Source organism: Magallana gigas, chromosome 8, assembly GCF_963853765.1.
Source record: "Magallana gigas chromosome 8, xbMagGiga1.1, whole genome shotgun sequence".
Taxonomy (NCBI): Eukaryota; Metazoa; Mollusca; class Bivalvia; order Ostreida; family Ostreidae; genus Magallana; species Magallana gigas.
Genome location: NC_088860.1, coordinates 20,145,731 through 20,160,380, shown reverse-complemented (window position 1 = coordinate 20,160,380; position 14,650 = coordinate 20,145,731). Strand labels below are relative to the sequence as shown.

Sequence of the window (14,650 nt, the reverse complement as noted above, 5' to 3'; positions counted from 1 at the left end):
TCTAGTTTTGATCATTCTGTAGAGGTTAAACTGTTATTGCAAGATTAAAATTGCTGGGAGCATAAATTTTTGCAGGCATGAGTTTGCAATAATTACACTGAAAAAATTACAGTATTTCATGTTTATAGCAAACCCTCTTATAATGAATTGATGCTTATAGTAAATATATTTTCATTCCCCTTTGGTTTTAAATATACTATGAAGCTTAGGGATAGAACAAAACAAATACATGTATAACGATGCAAAGTCTCCCGTCCCTGCAGGCACTTCGTTTTAAGCGTGATTTACTGTATCCCGTATCCACTTTGTATTATTTTCTTTTCTCTGGCATTACTATTGACATGTACCCATAGAGTATGTAATGATTGCTTTTTCTCTACAGGTGCGGGGCATTGTGGATGACTTAGTTAATGACTTCCTGAATCTCCAATTTCCTGAGGCTGTGCCCATGATGGAGAAAGATGCATACTAGTATGTAGTACTGGGTACATGTACATATACAGTAAAACAAGGTTTTAGCGAACACGCTTATAATGAATTGATGTTTACAGCAAAGTGATTTTCATTACCTGTGACTTTATAACATGTTGTAAACTTGACGGATATAATGAATTACGCTTATAACGAACCAAAATCATCAATCTCTAGCACTTTGTTATAAGCATGTTTTACTGTAGATTTGTTACAATTAGTCAACATGTTTGTAACCATTCTCACAGTCAACTGTGCTTCAGATGAATTTCAAATAAGGAACTTGATTTCAGTTTTACTGGAAATTTTTACATATAAATCATAGGAAATTGATTTACTTATTTGTCACATTTCAAACAGGAATGATATCAGCCATTTGCCATTGATCTTGTTTGAGTGATAACAGGGATTGAAGAGTACAATAAACTGATATTAAAGTGATTGTTTTTAGTGCCACTATTGAACAGAGGAAAAGAGTGAGACAGCAGACGCTGGAGTCTATGTCAGAGAGGAAGGCTGTGCAGCTGTTGATGGAGGATATCATTCTGGATGTAAGTCATGTTTTAATTTAACTCTGATAGAAGATACATGTATTGTTTTTGATATCAGTTGTGGATTTTAACACCAACTGAATTTACATTTTCATTATCCTCTTAAACTATAGACCCCTTCATGGTAACTGCTGTACTGCTCTGTAGATGGGCAAAATGACATAGTTTTGTGAAATATGAAGTAATGTCAATTGTTTCAAATACGTCATGTAAATTATCTACCTACTAAAACTTCTGCAAAGTATATCAATTTGCCCTGCAAGAAAATTGTTAACAGTACCGCAGTTATCTTGAAAGGGTCTATACACAATGAAATGAACTTGTTCAATGGATATGATCTGTGGGGTTTTGCTTCTGTCGTCTAGGTGACGGGGGAGATGTGTTTGGAGGTCGCCCAGGAGGACCGACATTCAACAGGAACCATACAGAACATGGTGGACCTGATCATTATGAACAGAGCAGAGGTTTGTTGTTGGCTAAAAAACAATCAATTAAATGACCAACCAGTCAATTGATCAATTACTGTTTACAGGGAAATATTCGCCCCTATTTTATTTTCACCCTTGTTGTCAGTGGGCAAATTTAAGACTGGGCGAATTTCAATGTCTCAAATTATTTCTCTTAAAACACAACTGTGTCTGCGTGCTTTCAAGACAGAGTGAAACTGTTTGCAAGTGGAGAAGGGTGAAAATTACACAGGGCGAAAATAACGCTGCATACAGTAATAACAATAAATTCAAGAGAAATTAGTCAATATTATGTTGCTTATATTTACCGTTAGACAGTTTGGTTACTGAAAAGACTAGTTCCATTTTTGATGGAATATTGAAAGCTATTTGAATTAAAATGAAACACAACTTTTGTGTATGGGGTGTTATGTTGATGTATACTTGTTTTATAAATGCCATTTTCAATTCAGTTTTAACTTGTATAAACAATGCAAAGAATGAGGCATAACGCTTTTACACATTATTTCATCAAAAGTATGCAGGCATGAACAATTCAAATTTGAAACATTGAATAAATTAGCTTCGATATTTATTTGTAAAATTCTACAGTAGCTGCCTTTTAAGGGAGTTAATACATGTAGACTCAACTTTTGATGTTTTTCCTTTTTTATAGGCTGTGGCAACACAGAATGAAGAGGGGAGGTTATCCAATGATAAAGCATACAATGTAGTCACAAAACAGTATTACACAAGTCAGGAAACTAGAGATTCAAGGTATGTAAAACATAACAATTCAAAGTTTTTTATTTATTTTTTTTAATTGTAGGGAATTGAAAAATACAAGAGCTGATAGTTTTATTTCACTTAGTACTAAATCCAAGTCGTTTAGAAATTGGTTTCAATGTTAAAGAAGACCTGGAGATTCTTGTTCTTTTGAACAAAACATTTCTGAAGGGAAATTTTTTATTCAAATTACAAAACACACTTATTCAAACTTTTACATGGCACAAAAAACTAGAAAATTTTATTCACTGTAAATGGAATCAATTCTCCCCTTTCTCCAGGAGGCCGGATCTGTTTTACCACACGGCAAACTTATCCCTCAAGCCTGAGGCAGACCCCCAGAGGAGAATAAAGCTCCCACCAGGTGTGGCACCACCCCCTACAGTTGATGGCAAGGGCAAGAAATTACCGCCCGCCAAAACGGACATCAAGGGTAAAAAGGACAAGAAAATAGTCCCTGGACAGCCTCCTCCCTCTCAACCTGTCAGGTAAGGATTAGACTGATTCACTTTGATTGAAGTTTAGGGGGGTGGGGAGGGATGGAATATCCAATTGAACTTTAACTTTGTATACTTATTTAAAATTCAATTTATGATACTCATGCAAATGAATTTTTGATAATCTTTTTATTTATAGATTAAATGATTTTTAGCTTCTTATGGTTTTTCCGCATTAGCATCTGTTTTTATACTTTTTGTTTTGATGTAACTTATGGATGAAGTAAATTTGGCAGAGCTCACCATGGTTGTATGTTAGTACATGTAATAAAACGATCCTTTTCAGACTTTGATGATTTCTATTTTCAAAATGACAACACTTTATGAATAACATTTATGTGTTCTTAGCAGTAGTCTTGCAGGGACCATAAATACTTTCCGGTATTGAAGAAAATTTCATTTTCTTATTTCGAGTCAAACTTTGATAAAACAAAAGTGATTCATGATTCCATTTATTACAAATTTTAAACAAAATTCTCAAATTTTAATGAAAGAAAACCTAAAAATCATTCTTTGTGATGCATGTAATATTTCAATGAGGGATAAAAGGAGTTCTGATTTTCGGGGTAGAAACTTGAATGTAACAAGAATTTTGCTGCCTTGTTTTACAAAGGTTACCGACCCCTGCGAAAATTCCAGAGGAAATAACTGTAGTTCTGTAAGTTAAGATGTCCAGATTGAGGTATCATGTACTGACTGGTTTTAGCGGGAAGATTTCTAACCCAGTTTAGACATTTATAGTGTTGGCTCAGTTGTTTGTTACTTACAAAGTGTTACAATGTTAATTTTTTATTGAATATTCTTTATCGCTTAATGTTTGAGTATAATTTGGCTGTGACAAATATTTCTACATGCAGTTTTGATTATTTTGTTTCATGTTTTTAATGATTATTAATTGTGTGTCAAGGTTTAAAAAAATACGACGCCTTGTCGGTGTTTAGTGTTCAAATGTATTTTCCTGTTAGGTTTTGAAACTATTAATTGTATATATGCATGTTAACCAAGAAAGCATGTTACTGTATATATGTTAAGTCTAAAACAAAGCAAGAGAAATAAATATCAATAGGGGTGTTAGATATGATAGCAGTGCAGAAATCAGTGGGAATCGGGTAGAAGATATCTCTCTTTCTCTTTCTCCCTGTCTCTCTCATAGAACTATGGCATGTTTGGAAAACAAGGGTTTATCAATAGACACAATGTATATTGCACAAAGGTTATTCTTAGCACATCCTAATTAACAGGTAAATCTATTAAGGCATACTTAGGAAGTATCATTTTCTTGTTTTACAGTATTTAAGTATGGATATGTTCATGTGTGTCAATCTTCAAATATTACAGTAACTGCACATTTGCATATTGAAATATTAAGAGATAGTGTATTCCTTCCTTTAAAAGTGGCTGCATTCATAGAATTATAATGCGACCGACACATCTAGTGAAAATCAATGAATTATAAAGGGATAAACATGATATATATTTTATGAATTCTCTGTTTCATACACAGTGGGACAAGGTGACAGGTAAAACTGTAGAAAAATCACAGATTTGTGAAATTATTTTTTGATTTCTTTTTATTTTCCACCTAGCCGCAAGTTTTGGTAGCAGATTATAGATGTGATTTATTTATTGATGGAAGCATCACTTTATACATTTAGTCGATATATAATGCAGCAAGATTGTTTTCCTCTATGAATTATCCATTTTGAATTTTTGGGGTAGTGGATTTGCTTTACGTATCAAGTGGTTTGCAGAATAATGTTGTTTGTTTTAAAATTATTATTGTCTGCTTGTTTTAAATACAGCTTTTAAAATCATAAAGATAACATTGCTTTTATTGTTGCCTAACTACTAAGTTTAGATAAAGATTATTTCTCTTTTTTTTTTAGCTTTTGAAAGAATTTTTTGTAATTTGTAGAATTAATTAACCCATGACTTACACTTAAAGAATTTATCCTTGAATTTTTTTTTCTTACCTTTGATTAGATATTATCCACTTTTTAAAGCTTTGATAGAGTCCACGTTATTAGAAATAAGAATTTTATTTTTGACTTTGATAGAATTGATCCAAGTGTTTTGTGGCTACTGGTAGTCATAACATGGAGAATATTGTGGAGAATTGCTAGTACATGTACTTCAGAAATTTTGAATACCAGTAATATATAATCATAAATAATCCATAAATGTGTAGCATACATATGGATAGATTTTGTTGTTGAATTTTGTAAGAAAGTACAATCATATTCATGATTTGTTCGTATTCTTTTAACTAGATATAAAAGCTATGTTTTTTTAAATCATAACCAGTACTTAGTATCTGATTTATGCTTGTCTGTTTCTCAGTGAGAGAGAGGATCCGGATACCGTAGTATTAGAATATCACCCCATCATTCCTGTAGATATCAGAAAGTATGACCCCCTCCCCAACGATTTACTTGAAACCAAAGCTGTCAAAGAGAGGTACAACTTGTATTCCCAGAAGGAAATCCACTACTGGAAGGTACGTACAGAGCTGGTACATGTATTATATGCTTCACTTCATATATTATATTTATGTACATTAATTTACTGTAACTTGCATATAGATACTGCAACTTGTATATGAATTGTGTTTCAAACTAAGTAAATCAGTGGTGTCAAAATATGTGTAAGATATTTATCAAAGTTTACTGATAACATATTCCCAAACAAACCTCAATTAATGGACAATTTTTGTGGCAAACTATTCAATTTGTGTTTTTATTGTAGCAAATCATTCCCTATATATCTGAGCTAAAAATGCCAAAAAGAGTCAAAGGTATCAGCATAGTGTCCTGCTCCCCCAACAGTAAATATGTGGCGTTTGGATCTCTACGAGGTAAGCTTGATTAAATTGATTGTATTCATCAATGCAGTATTCCATTCTCTAGTCAGATTCTTGATCATATGCCTTAAACAAAATTATCTGTTGCCAGCAATTAAACAAGTCTGACCATTACAATTACAATAGAATGATGTAAACAATAAATGCTGTTCCAGGTGATGCCATGATCTTTGACACAGCCTACGACCCTTGGCGACTTATCAAGGTCATGGTCAATGAGAACAAAGGAGATGACCCCATAGTAAACCTGTCCTGGACCATGGACTGTCAGAGAGTCATCACCATCACTCACTCTGTATGTAGTAATCTCATGTATTGTAAAAGTGGTTATTTACGCGTGGGGGAAATTTACGCAAGTTACGCGGTAAGCTTAAAACCGAGTAAAATACCCATGCACGTATGGTAAAAAACTGAACTTTTTAGAGTGGTATATCATGCCTCTGCATATTTGATACCCACACACATTGTTTGACCATAGAAAACGCGTACTTAACCACCAGCGAAAATGACCACTTTTACAGTACTTCCCATCTGTCTCATGAATTCAGCTTCTTAAGGGGGAGGGGGTTAAAACCTGGGTTTTTTTTGTGGCTGCTGGGGGATGTAGCAAGGCATGCCAATTCATGTTGATTTTTGGGATTCTTGGTAAAGGTTCTCTTTCCTTATTACATTGTTTTGTTTTTACTGGATATTTTAGTACAGATATTTGTGAAATTTCAATGATATTTAAGGGTAAAAGTATTTGATTGTGGGTCCATTTACCGGTACATATTCCTGATGATCAGGCATATATGTGTTATATGCAAGTACAGTAAAACACGGTTATAGCGAACACACTTATAATTAATTGACGCTTACAGCGAAGTGATTTTCATTCCCTGTGACTATATAACATGTAGTAAACTGGGCGGATATAACGAATTACGCTTACAACGAAGCAAAATTGCCCATCCCTGGCGCTTCTTTATAACCGTGTTTTACTGTATATATATTGTGTAAAAAAGTAGCACATGAACTTTCAAATAGAGCGGTTATATTCTTATGTACCTGTGTAAAAAAAATAATCAAATTATTGCAGGGAAGTGTTTTTGTTTACTCCATGCTGGGTGGAATAAAGAAATCCAACACCAGTAGGATGGGGCTAGGAGCGGATGATCTGGGAGTTTTTCCCCAGCAAATGGGTTTGGTGCTAGACATGGATGCCTCATTCAAAGATTTCACTTTTCAAGAAGGTGGGAACAGTTTAGGATAAAACTATTAAGATTGATGACATTGTTTGCTTGTTATTGATGGATAGTAAATCTTGCCTTAAATTCATCCAATGCATTTGTAAATATAAATACTAGTATACAAGTACTTTAACTTGTTTAAAGCACAGAAGACTATTCACTTGAAAGTCTGTACATCTATTTAAAATCAATGAAGTTTTTATCTATCAAATATTGTTTTAATAATAATAAATAGTACCGGTAATCATATTTTTTGTGATATTGATACCCCAGGTACTATTTATTTGATTTTTGTTTTGGAGGAGGGATGGGTAACATGTTGATGTAATGAAATCTTAAAATTATTTACATGTATTTTGATTGATCCACAGGCCCTCTAGCTGATGATGGCGTCTTAACAGAAGTTCATCTACCCACCTCTGCATCTTTCTTTCCATCATTCTCATTTCTAGGTGTACAGGCAAGTATATTGTATATACTGTGGTTTCATTAATTTTCGTGGATATCAATTTTCGTGGATTTTCTGAAAACCACAGTTTCAAGGATACGTAATTTCGTGGCCAATGATCCTATGAAAACAAAATGTTAGTTGATATTGAACTTCAATGAACATTTAATTTCGTGGATCAACTTAACAACGAAATCCACGAAAATTGGTGTTCAACGAATATTGATGAAACCACAGTACTTCAGTCTTATACAGCTAAAACACATTCATAGATACACATTCTTTAACTAAGAACCTCAGAGTTATTAGTCACTTACACACATGAATGACCATTCTTTGGCAGAAATTTCACCCATATACATGTACATTCAAGCAGAATTGATCAAGCTTAAGTTGACACTTAAAATTCGGGGTTACCAATGATTGATAAGATGCCTTGCTGTTTCCAGGACAGTTTCTGTGTTGGTTTGGAGTCTGGAGACATCTTGAAGTGCGACTTGGAGTTTGTGTTGAATGCTCCAGGGGAAGGCGACACCCATAAATTTGTGGAATCCAAGAGAGTCTACAATCCCATGTTATCAGTAAGTCATGTTCACATGGTTTAAGAGACAAACTCCATTTACACAAAGTTTACAATTATTGACTGTGAAGGTTGCTTCATGACCTCAGGGTGTGACATGAATCTAACCGAAGGTTGTTCAACCAAGGTCAAGGTCACATTATTAACATATCATTTGTCAAAAAGAGGTCCTATGGAGGTTGCTTCTGTTCTGTTTTCTTGTGCACAATCACCTTGAGTCTATTCCAGTAAGAAACATTTTCACAATCAGGTTTCAACAAATTATGCTTTCATTATCTATCTTGCAGTCAAAGACCTTGAACATAATAGGGCGAGGAGTGGAAGGAGATCTCTTCAAGCAACACAAGGCGCGGATCATCCATTTTAGTTTCATCGACAACATCAATGAACTTGTGTCAGTGGATGAGGAGGGCTTCATCTTCATCTGGAAGTATACAAGGTGAATATCTGTCAAATCAGTATACAGTAAAACACGATTATAGCGAACTCACTTATAATGAATTGACACTTACAGCGAAGTGATTTTCATTCCTTGTGACTATAAGACATGTTGTGAGCTTGACGGATATGACGAATTACGCTTATAACGAAGCAAAATCACCTGTCCCTGGCATTTCGTTATAAGCGTGTTTTACTGTAGGCTCAATTCAGTCAAAAGTGTAGATTTTATTTTCATTGATCACAGTAAAAACTTCCTTCTTAAATTCAATGAAATCAGTGGAAAACCTCTAAATATCCAAGGATTTGAGTCCCCCAAGTTAGATTAAATAAAGATTCAAGGGTTGATGGATATGAATTTTACTTATCCATGTTTTTATATATATCAATGTTCAGATTGTCAAAATATATGTGTATGGTGAAAATATCTGAATATAGCTAATGAAAAATTGGTTCTGGTGTTCAGTTTTTGATAGCCGGAAAACACCAGTGTTCCTTTGTTCTTTAACTTATGTTTAGAATTATGATTTCAGAGAATGGAAAGCCAGTGTTGGATGGTTTAAACCAGTGAAGAAATTCCGGCTGTCAAAAACCAAAGACATGTACCAACCAGCTGAGGGTAAACCCAAGGTAAAAGTTGGGGTAAAAATAGTACACATATGAATGGGAAAGAGATAACGAGTGGAAGCAAGTCAATTCAAATTGGGATTAGGAAAAAACTGTTCTTCTATATAAATTGCACAGGAAGTAAATGCCTATTATCTAGTACCCGTAGTCTGCATTAAACTTGATATAATGTGAAAAGTTTATGAAAAATGAATTTTGTAAACAAAAAATGGATGTTGCTTTAGCTTATGGATATCATTTTGATTTGTCATTGAATTGTCTTTATTTCAGGATAGAACATTGAAGGTTTGCTGCTCTCACTATTTATTAACCCCTACAAGAACCTTCCCTAGGTTAATGTGTCAATTATTATTTCCCTTAGATATACGTGCCTGATTTATTACCCAGATTACCCAGATTTATATTTTCTTTTATGGTGATTGCAGAATTATTTTCTAAAACAAGCAATTATGAAAAAAATATCATGATTCTTCCTTTAAATTGATACATAATATGAAACTTTTTCTTGGAAATGGGAGAGGATGTAATACAAAAATTATAAAAATTATGTTTGCCTTCCATTTCTGTTTGGAATAATACTGCCTGATTCTCTGAACTTCTCCCCAAATTTGTATTCCTGCATGCACTTATTCCATCAACTGTAATTAATTGTTGGGAAGGATGAAATGACCTTGAAATTAACCCCTTTTCCTATTCTGGTCATTGGTTCTTGAAAACCCATTTTTCTTATGCCATTATTTCATTTTCTTTGTCCTATTGGTGAATGGTGGATTTGGGAAATTAATTTGTTCTTTTTCAGCTTAAAGTGAGAAACAATTCTATGTTCTTAAGGTGTACAGACCTTCTAAACAGAGAGATAACTCCAGCTATGATTAGAGACTTCATGTATTAACAAATATTTTAGCTTCTTCCAATATTTGACACTCAAGATGAAGTGAAATTGCAACTATCTTAATTTCATTTAAAATACAAATTTTGTTTAAGCCAAGTTTCACATGTTGATAAAATTCCTCGAGTTATTAGGAATCTACGTTTTATGTGTCTGTGCAATGGTTATACTGTGCCCATTATTTACTGATTAAGCCATTAGCAGTGGCGTAGCTAGAGCTACAATGAAGTATAGGCACCAAATACGGCGAGGGGTCTGGGGGCCGCCTAAGGCCCCCAGCGGGTCCAGGGCAGCGCCCTGGTATGGGGGTTCAGGGGGGCGAAGCCCCCCGACGGAAAACGGATTTCATGTTTTATAGAACACACAGGAACAAATTTTAGGCACTGTTCGCACATAAAATTTTGAGTTTTTTAAAGATTTTTTTGTAGTAAAAAGGCAAAAACATTTTTTAATACAATCCAACATTGTTTTCACCAGCAGTCTTTTTTTAAGCGTTATCAAAGTAAATTGCGAGAAGAAGATGGGGAAATAAGATATGGCAAATGCCCATTCGGTTTCATCGTAAAATACAATTTTGAATTTATTTTATCAATTACATCAATTCAAATTTATAATAATACAAGTTTGCAAAAGCACAATTTCTAAATAAATTCAGTTTTTATTATGTTTAACAAACGATAGAAAAAAAAATATTACCTTAAAGTTTGGTAGAATCGAACCCACAACATAAAAACCCTACTTATGTAAGGTTAGCTAATGTCTGGTGCTCTAACCTCTGAGCCATTACACACACAACAAAATAGGTTGTTTAAATATTACGAGTGCCTTGAACTTTGGCCACGAATTTACGGACGAATTATTTTTTCAAAACGTTCAATTGCTGAGATACAAAATGAAATTTTTATTGTATAGTGGGTCATCTCTCCACGTTTTTGTTGATTGAAATCGGTTTGTTTTCCATAAAACCTTATTTAGACTATGAGAAAAAATATGGAGCAGAGACTCAATATAAAAAAGAAAAGACCTTGAAGTTGTAAAAAAAAAAATGACACTATTGGAAGTTTTGATATACATATACGCCTGTTTGAGTCAACATATTCCAAGTATTGAACATATTTTAAAAAGGTTAAAAATCGAGGATATGTTAAATATTTATTGTTTTGAATATATTTTTTAAAAATATCATATTTATTGATATTTCAATTTTTCAGTATCTTTTCCGTCCGTGCATAGGTTTTACACGCCTTATCCACCCATCTTCTTACACTAAAGTTATTATCTGTCTCTATAATTTAGTTTACTATTAAAGGGAAAACATTAAGACTTTGTAATTGAATGTCATGATTCAAAAACAGTTGTAATGGTTATTTTAAATTTTGATAGTAATAAGAAAACAGAAATATTGCTTTGGTTTTTTTTAAAGTCGAACATGATGTTACACGAAGTCAAGGCGTCCATTTTTATTAGCGCAAATTTGGCAATGATAGTTGAGATCGCAATATGCCCCGATATATGAATATGATTTTAATCATTTCATCCAGTGGTCTTACTTTTGGTTTATTGCCCGACATGTTTTTCACTGATTGACTGCGCAATAATTAGCATCATCGATGTCACATATTTGTGACCTCAAACAATCAGAGTTTTGAAATAGGGAAAAGAAAGATATTTGATGTGTGCTTTTTAAAATTTTTTTTTTTAAATTAAATGTGATATTTTAACATTTTTAATTTTTGGTCTTAAAATGATGTGTAGGCACGTGCCTTAAGTGCCTAACGGCAGCTACGCCACTGATTAGTACACAGAATCTGCAGGTGGTGATTACTATACATCATTTAAAATGGTTATGAACATCCATAGAATTAGTTTGATTAAAGTGTGGCACTTGACATAATTTTAACACCGTGTTTTGTTCTTCATAAAAGCTGGTTTTTACTGATGGTGCGGCTGCCATGCCTAACAAGAAGCGCCAGAGAACGCGACAGGAAATAGCACAGGAAAGAAAACAAAGTAAGAAATACTAGGCACACTATCCTGAATTATATTAAGATGTTAAAACTTGTTGTCTACAGGAGCAGGATATTCTACCGGTACATGATTCTTCTAGATCATGATAGATGTAATCCCACTTTCATATGCAGCTACATTTATGTACATTTTTTGCCACTCAAGTCTTCATAATTTCTTCTAATTGTTAAATCTACCCCTCTTTTCAGAAGTCATACACACTTCCTTTTAATTGATTTTCAGATTTTCTCAGAAAAGTCATTTGTGTTTCATACTGTACATAGATCCATTGTTTTATTAATGGTTATGTTTTGTTGTGCTTTTAGATATGAACCTGATCTTGAACATGAACCTTGGTGACCCTTGGCATGTACAATTTGATGGAAACAAATTGGTATCTACATTCTACACTACTGTGGAATCATTAAATTTCGTGGGGGCCAATTTTCGTGGATTGCTTAAATTTTACAGATTCATGGGGACGTAATTTAGTGTATTCTCTGAAACCTACAAAGGAAATATGACTTTATTACCCTAATTTATTAATTCGTGGAGGATGTTAATTCGTGGTTGAGAGGTACCCACGAATTCCACGAAAATTGAGCCACCATGAAATCTAATGATTCCACACTATTTATTAGATACTTTGATTTTATCATGAACTATTGGACCTCATTGTTTGGTTTATCAATATATATGTATTGAACACCAATTTGTGGTTTCAGCATTATCTATTGAACCCCAGTTTTGGTTGATTTTTGTTGTTGCATTATATACAAAATTAGATAATCATGGAAATAAAAAACTTGACAAAATTTTCATTTGTAAAACAATTATCTACATACATGTACATATATCCTTGATGCTGTTAAATTTTATGAAATCTATAAAAAAATTACCTTCACAAATATTTATGAAACCACAGTATACCACATATTTCAATTAGCAGACATTCTTGTAACATATGATATATTAAGATGTCCATTTCTCACAATCTAGACACATGTTACTGTTTATAGTAAATACCGGTAAGCCCACTGTTTGAAAGAAGCGCCTGAAGTGCTCAAGTTGTAATTCCTTTTCTACAGATAGAGGTGTACGCGCCGCGAGGCGTGGTGAAGGACACAGGAGCAGTCTTCCACATCGTCATCAAACACATCGCTACTGACCAGTTGTCATCGTACGCCACCAGAGTTTACAAACCTGTAAAGGTAGGCAATTTTTGAAGAAGCTTTTTCATAAGTAATCCCCCTCTCTTTTCCCCATTTCCATTGAAAATTCTATCCCCATGTATGTTTTTATACTACTGTATTATCATTTTATGATATCAAGTAGAAGAGATCTATGTTAAGATATTTAGTTTTTTATTCTTGGTGAATTTTACTAATTTGACATTTCCTTTTTGGAATTTTGAAATAAATTAAAGTACTATAAGAAAAAATAGAATTTGCTTTTCAATTCACAACTATGCACTTTTCAAAATTTTCACTTTATAATTTTTTTTTCTTTTGAGAATGTCAAATAATTTGTGTTTTTGACAGATTAAATATTCCAAGATGTCTGTGATATCAACTGCCAAGGGAGATGCACTCATATTTATGTTACTCTTTCCCTCTTTTCCTCCAAAAGGTAAGGTTTATCTTCAGTTGTTTTAGTAAACTCTTTTACAATGAATGAAAAATTCTACTTACAGAATATACTTCATGCTAGGATTACCAGTATTCACAGACATTCTGAAAAAGAACAAATAAGATGCCAAAAGAAAAACTTAATCAATTTTATTTTTCTGTAAAACTCCAGTCTATTTAAATGCCTTTTTGTGATGATTATTCAGATTTTATTTGATTGTTTTTTTTTTCAAAACACTGTTGATGTTAATCTTGATACAGCATCAAAATTTGGAAATATCACTGCCAATACTGCAATAACAAGCTTTGTCTGTATTAAATTCAGCCGTAATACGAATGCATTATATAATGCATTGTAAGTTGTTACCATATTTGTTATCCATGAAATATTTTCTATTTACAGAGCCCCATGTGACTATAACAGTTTTTGATTTGAAGACCTTTGAGTTGCGAGATTTCAGACGAGATATTTATTTGTCTGAGGCGGAGTTCACAGAGATGTCAAGAAATGATACCACATTTGCAGATGTATGTTTAGTTATACGTATTTAATTTTAGATTCTTTAAGTACAAGGACAAAATTAGAGAAAGTTACAGGGTTCAACTCGACTAAGTCACAGCTCACTTGCAAAACATTTGCAGCCAAGTTCTTATAACTGTTTTCATATATATAGTACCGGTACGTACGTTTCTTTGCTGTGGATATATTTCTTGAAACTACTGTTATACATGTATAGGTGACAGACACTATGAAAATATATTTCCTAATGACAAAGTTGAATTTAAACACAACATTGAACTGTTTAAGTGAACCTGCTTATTTTATATTTAGATCAGTAGAGTTTTTGGGCCCACTGGATCAGAGTACCTGTTTATATGTCTCCTCGGGGATTTCAAGGTCATCTCCTTGACGACAGGACGACAAGTGGTCAGAATGGAGGACCCTTCAATTAGATCTGGTATGACCTTTTACACATCTCCTATATCTAAATATTCTGACGAATATAACCGTAAACATATACATATTATTGTTTATGGTGTTGTTAATCTGTATAAAATTTCAGACGATGATGATGACGAAGATGAAGGTAAAAACTATAAGTCCATTGTGTGATCGTACAATCCTGATTTCTAATCCGTCTTGATCCTTTATAACTGTATCAGTGAACTCCCAATTCCCTTTTTAACAGTTT

The 14,650-nt window shown here is 33.3% G+C and overlaps 1 protein-coding gene across 1 annotated transcript in view; it reads left to right on the top strand.

Moving 5' to 3' along the window:
- The window catches only part of LOC105329742 (uncharacterized), a gene marked incomplete in the record, with an annotated part of 30,113 nt that overhangs the window by 8,197 nt on the left and 7,266 nt on the right, over positions 1 to 14,650 (top strand). The window contains 22 exon segments of the mRNA XM_066068558.1: positions 383 to 471; positions 923 to 1,022; positions 1,388 to 1,486; positions 2,145 to 2,245; positions 2,536 to 2,742; positions 3,365 to 3,409; positions 5,092 to 5,248; positions 5,497 to 5,605; positions 5,767 to 5,906; positions 6,690 to 6,843; positions 7,212 to 7,300; positions 7,738 to 7,869; positions 8,156 to 8,307; positions 8,840 to 8,936; positions 9,204 to 9,218; positions 11,748 to 11,832; positions 12,156 to 12,223; positions 12,918 to 13,040; positions 13,371 to 13,458; positions 13,861 to 13,985; positions 14,290 to 14,416; positions 14,522 to 14,545. Coding sequence (XP_065924630.1) covers positions 383 to 471; positions 923 to 1,022; positions 1,388 to 1,486; positions 2,145 to 2,245; positions 2,536 to 2,742; positions 3,365 to 3,409; positions 5,092 to 5,248; positions 5,497 to 5,605; positions 5,767 to 5,906; positions 6,690 to 6,843; positions 7,212 to 7,300; positions 7,738 to 7,869; positions 8,156 to 8,307; positions 8,840 to 8,936; positions 9,204 to 9,218; positions 11,748 to 11,832; positions 12,156 to 12,223; positions 12,918 to 13,040; positions 13,371 to 13,458; positions 13,861 to 13,985; positions 14,290 to 14,416; positions 14,522 to 14,545 — 2,326 coding nt within the window.